The 9,674-nt window shown below is 53.8% G+C and overlaps 1 protein-coding gene across 1 annotated transcript in view; it reads left to right on the forward strand.

The window, feature by feature from the left end:
- The window catches only part of PFKFB4 (6-phosphofructo-2-kinase/fructose-2,6-biphosphatase 4), a 41,022-nt gene extending 31,587 nt beyond the window's left edge, over positions 1–9,435 (forward strand). Inside the window, exons 3-7 of the mRNA XM_019633875.1 lie at positions 3,411–3,515; positions 4,318–4,447; positions 4,555–4,617; positions 5,476–5,540; positions 7,456–9,435. Coding sequence (XP_019489420.1) covers positions 3,411–3,515; positions 4,318–4,447; positions 4,555–4,617; positions 5,476–5,540; positions 7,456–7,515 — 423 coding nt within the window. The 3' untranslated portion in view covers positions 7,516–9,435. The remainder of the gene's footprint in view (positions 1–3,410; positions 3,516–4,317; positions 4,448–4,554; positions 4,618–5,475; positions 5,541–7,455) is intronic.
- Positions 9,436–9,674: the final 239 nt, after the last annotated feature.

Below are 9,674 nucleotides of genomic sequence, written 5' to 3' on the forward strand. Positions count from 1 at the left end.
GGACGGCCGCTCACTGCGGCTGCTGGCCGCTCACGCTGGCTGCTGGCTGCACACGGTAGCCCATGGCAACCCACTGCAGCAGGGGCTGCAGCCTACGCCGTCACCGGCAACTCACAGCAGCCCAGCTCCAGATCAAGGTGTTGTTCACCATCTTAGCTGTAGAGGGCGCAGTGTCACTGTCCCTCATGTGGGATCCGAACCGGGGCCCTGCTGCTCAGAGCTGGCGTCCCAAGCCGGATCTTAACCAACATGCCACTTGGCCAGCCCTCTTTCTTTTTTTTTTTTTAAATAACAGGTCTATTGAGATATTCATATACTATACAGTTCACCTTTGTAAGGTGTACAATTCAGTGGTTTTTAGTATATTCACAGGGTTGTGCAACTATATCACCACAGTCAATTTTAGACCACTTTATTACTCCAAAATGCAACTCATCCCCCCATTTCCTTGCAATCCCTCCCCCCAGCACTAGGCTCCTACTAATCTATAGATTTGTATCTGTAGATTTGCCTATTCTGGACATTTTATATGAATGGAATTATATGATATAAACTGTCTTTTGTGACTGGATTCTTCACTTAGCATGTTTTCAAGGTTCATACCTATGGTAGCATGTATCAGTGACTTCATTCCTTCACATTGCCGAATAATATTCTCTTTTTTATGAGTACACCACATATTATTTATCCATTCATCAGCCGATGAGCATTGGGTAGTTTTCATATTTTGGCTTTAGGAATAATACTGCTATGAATATTCATGTACAGGTTTTTGTGTGGACATGTTTTTATTTCTCCTGGGTATATACTTAGGAGTGGAATTGCTGGGTCATACAGACACTATGTTTAACCTAGTGAGAAACTGCCAGACTGTTTTCCAAAGGGCTGTACCTTTTTACATTCCCACCAGCAGTGTATGAAAGTTCGATTTCTCCTTATCCTTTCCAACACTTGTTATCATCTGCCTTTTTTATTGTAGCCACCCGACACCAGGACATCATTTAGCCCAGTTCTCTACCACTTTATAACAAGGATCACCTTTTCTCTCGTGTCCAGTAATGTGCACTACATTTCCTTCTGAGGTCTCACCAGAAGCACCTTCAACATTCATATTTCTAGCAATGTTCTGTTCATGGTGATACATGCATTCCTTAGGACAATAGAAGCTGCTCTGCTGTGCTTCACTTTCTCTGAGCTGTCAGCAGAATCATTTTTTTTTTTAACTTCGTTGGGGAACAGTGTGTTTTTTCCAGGACCCATCAGCTCCAAGTCAAGTCGTTTTCGATCTAGTTTTGGAGGGCACAGCTCACTAGCCCATGTTGGAATCGAACTGGCAACCTTGGTGTTACAAGCACCATGCTCTAACCAACTGAGCCAACTGATTTCCCCAGAATCATTTTTTTTTAATTATTTTTTATTGTGAAATACACATCAGAATCATTTTTAATGCCCGTATTATTACCAAGTTTCTAGTGGTTGGCAGCAGTCCTTGGCATTCCTTGGCTTACAGCTGCCTCATTCCAATCTCTGTCTCCATTATCACATGGCCATCTTCCCTGTATGTGTCTCTGTCGTCACATGGCCTCCTTGAAGGGACACCAGTCACTGGCTTGGGGCCCACTCTTATGCCTTGATTACATCTGCAAGACCCTATTTCCAAAGAAGATCATGTTCACAGCGATCAGGGGCTAGGACTTCATATCTTTTTGAGGGGAACACAACAGGTATTTTGTGTCTTTGTAGGAATTTTTATGTTTCATCTAAGTTATCTAATTTGTTGGCATATAGTTGTTCATAATAGTCCCTTATGATCCTTCTTATTTCTGTAAGCTTGGTAGTAATGTCCCTCTTTCATTCCTGATTTTAATAATTTGAGCTTTTCTTTCTCTTCAATCTAGCAAAAGGTTTGTGAATTCTGTTGATCTTTTCAAAGAACCAACTTTTAATTTCATTGCTGTTCTCTATTCCATTAATTTCCACAAAGTTTTACTGTTCTCTTCCTTCTGTTTGCTTTGGGCTTAGTTGCTCTTCTTTTTCCTGTATTTGAAGGTGGAGGGTTAGGTTATTGATTTGGGAATCTTCTTTTTTGACATAGGCAGTCACAGCTATAAATTCTCTTCTTTATCTTTCCTTTTTTTTTTTTTTTAAAGATTTTTATTGGTGAATTGGGGGGATGGGAACAGTGCTGGGGAATTGGGGGAAGGGGGACAGACAAGTTGCTGTCGTTTTTGTTCTTCAGTCTAGTTGTGGAGGACGTTGCTTCACTGGTCCAAGTTGGCACCATCATTGCGCTCTTCCCGGGTGAGGCAGATCAGTCGCCGGCTTCTGGACGGCCTCTCACTGCGGCTGCTGGCCGCTCACGCTGGCTGCTGGCTACACACGGTAGCCCATGGCAACCCACTGCCACAGAGGCTGCAGCCCACGCCGTCGCCGGCGACTCACAGCAGCCCAGCTCCAGGTTGAGCCGTTGTTCAGCATCTTAGCTGTAGAGGGCAGTGTCACTGGCCCTCATATGTGGGATCCGAACCGGGGCCCTCTGGCATCCCAAGCGAGTTCTTAACCATCGCGCCACTCGGCCGGCCCTCTTTCCTTTTTAATAGACAACCTTGCATCCAAGACTTTGTCTAGTAGAAAACCTAGGACAAAGGAGAAACCGGCAGTTTTTTATTATGGGTGTTTTATTGCTTCTTCCTCACTCCAGGCGTGTCTGGTCTGTGACTTGAGCCTCGATAGGATGGCTACTGGTCAGTTAGCACATCTTCCTGGGCTCCTTGACAGAAGCGTGGATTGGGGGGAGGTTGTCTCTCCTCACAGGGGCCCAGGGAAGGGTCCATAATGCTGCTCATAATGTGGCTCGGTCAGGGGTGGTCATGGCTAAAGGGGTGATGGCCCCGCGTTCTCTGGACCTCTCTGGCCCTTACACAACACTTAAGTGTTCTCAACCAGGGTTCTCGGCTGTGGTTTTTTGTTTTTAATGGCATTTGTATAAGGTAATCTGTGATGTGTGTGTATCCTGAATGACACAAGTGAGGTCTTGCTTTATAGTTTGCACCACAATCCTCAGAATTAGTGTAAATACTCAGAAGTAGTATTTCCACAGCACAGAAAACAAAACACACATTAGAAAAGACACATCGTTAGCATTACTAACTGGGATGGGTAGATGATGGATGAGTGGAAAGACTGTTCTGATAACTTTTTACAAACAAGGGGCCGCTGCCCCCACCTCTGCTCAGTGTTCCCAAAGGGCCTGTTCTTCCCAGGTGGGGGGTTCTAAACACTGGGCTGAGAGGACCTCCATGACCCAGGAAATGCCCTGTAACCCTGGTCCACTCTGCCTGCCCTCCCCCAACACAGGGCTGATTCCTCGGCCTGGTATGGCAGGTGAGATGACGGTGGTGTCTCCCTAGGGTGTCTGTGAGGAAATGACCTACGAGGAAATTCAGGATCATTACCCACTGGAGTTTGCCCTGCGGGACCAGGACAAGTACCGGTACCGATATCCTAAAGGGGAGGTAGGTGGAATTTTGGGGCTTAATCCCAGCCTCCTGCTTAGTGTGACCGCCTGCAGCTGAGGGCCCTGTGGGGCTCTGAGGGGGATACATGGGCTACAAGGGGGCCTGGCCTCAGAGGTAGGCCAGGCTGGGTGCGTGTGTCATCTCCACCACTTCTCAGCCGTGTGGCCCAGGCTGTGGTCCCTTCCTTGTGGACTCCCAACCCTGAGACCCACTGGATCCCTGCCACCCGTTGCTCCCCAACTTTGCCTTCCCCTTCCCAGGGGTATCACAGGGTGGTCCCGCCCTCCCTGCAGCTTCAGATACCACCCCCAGCCCAGACCCTCACAGGGTCGTTCCTGGGACCTCAGGTATTTCCGACAGGTTGTACTCTGGAAGTTATGGGGGTCTTTACTCCATCCCCCCACACCCAAGGCCTGTTCTGTGCATTCTGTCTGCTGTGGGTAGAAGGGAGCAGTGTCTTTCCACCAATCGCCAGTTGCCAGCTTGTGAATTCCAGCAGCTGAGGGTTCAACAAAGGGTCCTGTGGGTGGGCACAGAGGTGGCCCCTTGGGATGGCAGCTTGAGGTCCAGCCCTGGGCCGGTGGAGGTCATCCTTTTGCCAGTCCTCAACCCACAGCTTCCCTCTCCAGCTGACATCTCACTGTCATAGTCCTGTAGGGACAGGCCCAGCACTGAGCCACCCACCCCCATGCCTTCAGGAGCCAGTGGTCCTAGGGGTGAGGAGGTGGCCCACTACCCAGGATGTCCATCCCCAGCCCTGGAGCTGGGCCTGAGGGAGCCTTCCCACTTGCCCTTGCAGTCCTACGAGGACCTGGTCCAGCGACTTGAACCTGTCATCATGGAACTGGAGCGGCAAGAAAACGTGCTGGTCATCTGCCACCAGGCTGTGATGCGCTGCCTCCTGGCCTATTTCCTCGACAAGGCGGCAGGTGCGGGCCCTGCCCCCGGGGAGTTGGAATGTGTGTGTATGAGAGAGAGGGAGGGACTGTCACCCAGACATCCCTGGCGTGCCAGCCCTCCCCGTCTGTGTCCACAGAACAGCTGCCTTACCTCAAGTGTCCTCTGCACACCGTCCTGAAGCTGACCCCTGTGGCTTACGGTAAGGGAACTTCCTGCACACTGACCTGGTGGCTAGACTGGCTGTCTACAGAGGCCCTTGATTTTCTGCAAATTCCTTGAAAATTCATTAGGAGGTCACTCCTCCTCCCTCCACCCCCCTGCCTTTTCCAATTTGCTTTTAAACTTTTTTGCTTCCATTTCTGTGGCCACGGGAAGCCTCCCCAGTGATCCTTCCTTAACTGTCACCCACCCACACAAGGGGCTTTTCCGCTGGTTTTTCCAAAACCCCCACAAAGCCCCACGGCCCCCAGGACCTAGACCTTAGAATATTCTGGGTGCCGGGTGGTTTGTGTTGCATCTCTGCCATGGGCTGTGCCAGTGGAAACCTCAGGCAACTTCCTACTGAGCTCCTGGGTCTTGGCGCCTCACCCTTAGCACAGGCTACGAGGCCATGCTGTCTGGGGGATGATGACAGAGTTCAATCGCAGCTGATATAATTCATGTGCGGTCACCCCCCGACCCCCCACTGCACTGAGCGCTGCGCACGATGTTGACTCAGCCTTATGTGTGACAGGGTTGGATGTGGGTGGTTTGGGGGCCCTGAAGACTGAGCGTAATGCCCCATGCTGAGCTAGGCCTGTTGCTCCTCAGGCAGCTCTCAGCCCCCGAGGTAGGACGCCTGGGTCCTCAGCGTGGCCCTGCCTGGGTGTCTAGTCTCCTCACTGAGGCTGTGCTGGGCAGTGGCACTTGATAAGCACGGACCTGACAAGGTGCCCCATCCTTCCTTATGGGACCCCCAGAACTGCCCAAGGTGGGAGGACGAGGGTGAGGCTGAGACACCGGTTCTGTCCACAGTACCCCAAGCCTCCTCCTGAGAGAAGGTTCTTCCCTTTGGCAGGTTGTAAAGTGGAGTCCATATTCCTGAACGTGGTGGCTGTGAATACGCACCGGGACCGGCCTCAGGTACCAACAGGGTCTCTGCTGGGGTGGCCGCAAGTTCCCAGGGGTGTCCAGATGTAGCATCTTTCAGGGCCAGGCCCAGCTGGGACGCCTGCCAGAGAGAGCTTGACTTCTCTGCCCAGGCCGCTGTCCTGTCTGCAGGGTGAGGCTGTGGCTTGGTGGGGTGGTGCCCTGGGGGTGGGGAAATCTTTGGAGCTTGGTCACCAGGCGAAGAAGCGCCTGAGCCTGGGTGTGGCGGCTCCCCAGCAGTCCCCCCATAGACGTCTGAGCCAAGGGGGGGGGTTCCCAGCTGAGGAAGAGGCTGGAGGCCGACAAGAGGGCAGGTGACGATTCTTCCAGCAGCCCAGGCCTCATGAGCACCTTTAAAAATTACAGTGGTGTTGTGTTTGTTGAGGAAAGGGCCATGCAGATGCTGAGGGGGTCTCGGCACTGGGCAGAGAGCTTCCCGCGGAAAAGCAGTTCACCATCCTGTCTCCCCCAGTGCCTTGTTTAAGATAGAAAGCTCCTCAAAGTGTCGCCCAGACCACTTTCTATGCAGGGGGGCGGTCCTTCCACCACATTGCTTACCTTTTCCACTGAGGCCGAGGCAGGACCACCCCTTCCAGACCCCATTCCCGGAGATGGCACCAAGAAGGCTCCTGGGGCCTCAGCTGTGCCTGCCGCCATCCACTATAGGGTACGCTGGGCCCTGGGTCCCTGCCAAGCACTGGGCTGCTTACCTTGGCCTTGAGCCCCTGAGACAGAGACATGTGGGTCTGTCTCCCCAAAGCTGCTGTCCCACTCCAGGACCAGTCACTGTGCAGGCCTCTTTCCATTTGCCCTGAGTCTGATCCAGGCCTAGCCTGGCATCCCAGACTGGGATTATTAGGTCCCAGGGGAAGACGTCCTAACAGGCCTCCTTGGTGCTGAAGAAAGAAAGCCCAGAAGGCACTGGGCCCCAGTACTGACTGACAGGGTGAAAGTGAGAGAAGCCCAGGGATCTGGCAGTCATTGGGGGCTTATCCTGCTGGACCATGGGACAGGAGCCAGCATGGCCACGGGATAGCTGGCTGCCACCCTGCCTGCCTCCGCGTGGGTGCTTCTGAGAGGCAAACTAATGCTGGCCACAGGTTCCCGGATGTTCCCCTTTTGGGTGGGCAGGGTCCGCAGGTGCTGGCCCATCTTTGGAAGCAGGTTGTGGTGAGAACTGTACCTGCCGCTCCAATTCCTATGGCTGGTCCTAGAACGGGGTGTGGCCATGGTCTCCCTCCCTGCTGATCTAGGCATATCACATTGCATAGGGCTGCAACCCAAGTCGTTGGTGACCTGCTCTGGCAAGTGATGGTTATGAAACTGGGTAGGACAGTCTCACAGAGTCGGTTCCTTAAGCCTGAACTCCGCAGGCTGTGGACAGAACTTGGTGGGGGCTGCCTGCAGCCAAGGAGTTCCCGAGGTCCAGGAGGGCCTGTGCCCTAGCTCTGAGAGGAGAGACTGGCTGCATCTGGGGCTACATCTGACAGCTGTCCACTGACGCTTGGAACCAGGAGGAGGGCACTCCTAGGAGCTGGTCCCCTTCCCTGCCCCCACTGATGAGGATTCAAGTCCCAAGCAGGTGTTCCTCCCCACTTGACTCAGACCTGAGGCAGGAGGTGGAGATGGCCTCGCTCTGGGTAATGCCTGACCTGCTTGCAAGGAGCCAGCGGGGACCAGGGCCATCCTCAGCCCCCATTTTTGTTCTTGTGTTTGTCCACCAACCATGTGCCCAGAGGCTCTGGAGCCCTTGCTCTTTGGGAAGGTTGGGGTCTGCAGTCCTGCAGCTGGGGCTCCCTGGGGTGAGAATGTGAGCCCAGACACCCTCAGCAGTGAGGAAAGCAGACAGCGGGCAGCGGGTATCTGTTCTTGCCACAGGTTGAATGTTCTGTGTTTTATTTTTGTGCAGAATGTAGACATATCGAGGCCTTCAGAGGAAGCCCTTGTCACAGTCCCTGCTCACCAGTGACTGTGTCTCATCCACGTCAACCCCTGGCCAGATGTTGATCTCTGCAGACAAGGTCATTCCAGGCCCCGCGGGCCATGTGACAGTCACCATGCAGGAACACCCTCAAAGCCATATGTGGCTGGTGGTGCCCGGAACCCCCGCCCCAGTCCGCCTGCTTCCTGTTGACAGCGAAGGGGTTGTACCTGGTGCCCGACCTGCTGCTAAAAATCACTCAGCCAGACTGTGCCTATTCAGGCCGGTGAGAAGTTGCCCAGCACCGGACCCTTCTGTTGTCACTTTGGGCATCCTCTCTCACCAGTCGGGTTGGCTTCATGAAGTATGAAACCCTAAAATGTGAAATGGAAAGCACTTGCTGTGATGTTCCCACCATGGCTGAGCTGCCTAGAGTGGACGTGGGGACCCCTGCAGGGCCCCTGCAGTCCTGTCTGTGGCCACTTCTTGAGTCAGAGGCAAGGTCTTTGTGGGCTCCTGAGTTCCACTGCCTCCGGTCAGAGGAGAGCCCACCCTGCCCTGCCCCGAACTGAAAGCTTCCGCCATGGCAGACATCTTGACTGGCCTGGGCCATCTGTCTGAGCCACTCAGGAAAGCAGTGTGCTCACTTCAGCACAGTGCAATGTGCAGAAGTCTGTAGGGAGCACAGCGTTTGCAGCCACCTTCCCAGGCGTATACACTGGAGTACTTGTGGGAGCTGGTGGCCAAGGCCGCCCCTTCCCGACTGCTCCCATGGTGAAACCACGGAAAGACAGGGCATTGTATGAGTTACCCTTCCCAGTGCACATGCCCAGGTGCTCAAGGGAGAGGCTGCCGTCCCATCACCCCTCCTGGCCCTGCCCGCCGGGCTACCTCCCGCCCCTGGGGGGGCAGGGGCATGCATTTGCTGTGAATGATTGAGAAAAGCTTGTTGTGGTCCTGTAATGCCTGTCCTGGCATTTGTTGCCCTCCACCTGTGGGACTGAGCAGGGGGGAGGCTGGAACCCGGAGGCAGCCTTGTCCACGGGGGATTTTTCCCAGACACATCACAGCTTTTGATTCATGTGAATGGGAGCCTGTTGGAAATCTGCCATCTGTCATGCTCCCGAGTTCTTTTGGGCTCAGAGAGGCATGCCAGGCAGCGCTTTCTGGCTCCATTTTATAGCTGGGCAACCAGGCTGGCCAGCAGGTTGGGGGCTGGGTGAGAACGTGTCTGGGTTTGTAGTCGGATGCCTGCTGTCCACAGATGGACCTTGGTGAAGCTAGGCCCCAGGATCCCAAATCCACTTTGTACCTTAAACCTAGGCTGGGCCTGGCAGACAGCCTACCTTTCTCAGTCCCCCAGGTGCCACCTGCCCCTGAAGGAAGTCCGTGACCCTGGCCCCGGCTCATGGTCTCAGTTTTGTGTGCTGCAGCTGTGGACAGACATGGTTGAGAGATGTCCATGTGGTGATGCAGCTGGGTCCTCCTTCTGGACTTATCTCCTGTCAGACCCCCAAGCCCCTTAGACCCAGTGCCACTGCCTTTGTGACATGGGGACATCAGTCTTTCCTTCTGTGTCCCCTGGAGTTTTGGTGACTTTTGGTCACCTGGACATACTCACTTAGTCAGTGCCATGTACATCTGGATGTCACCACCTCACCGGGACCTCAGGCTGGCTGAGGTGCGAGCAGTGAGGCCTTTTCATTCTGTGTCTCAAGGATTGTGACAAGGCAGAGGGAAGTGTGGGATCACAGCCTGGGCTGGGGCAGCCCCTCCTCACCCCTGCCTTGGAGTGGTCTCTGTACGGGCTGTAACTGCCTGGCTGGCTGCCAGGCTTTAGCCCTGAGAGTCGATGCTTGTGTTGTAGATGTTTTACTGCTCTCCCTGGAAGGGGTGGTGTTGGATCTCAGCCACACAGCATACTGTGTCCAGCATTCTTTGCAATAAACACTTTTTAAAAGAAATCTGAATCTAAGGTTGTACCTTGTGGCCAGCCCTCCATTTGTGAGGTGTCTTTTCCGGCCAGCTCTGCAGACTCCCGTGTTGTGGTCTCTCTGTGTTGGGATCCTTGGTACAGCTCTCACCCCCAGGCCTACCCCTCTCTGGGAAGCAAACTCTTGCCCTGGAGTGAGCCCTGGGCCTGGCACACATGGGCAAGGGCCCCAGTTTTCTCGGCCAACCTAGGGTTCTGGGCCCTCACCCCTGAG

Source organism: Hipposideros armiger, unplaced genomic scaffold, assembly GCF_001890085.2.
Source record: "Hipposideros armiger isolate ML-2016 unplaced genomic scaffold, ASM189008v1 scaffold_18, whole genome shotgun sequence".
Classification (NCBI taxonomy): Eukaryota; Metazoa; Chordata; class Mammalia; order Chiroptera; family Hipposideridae; genus Hipposideros; species Hipposideros armiger.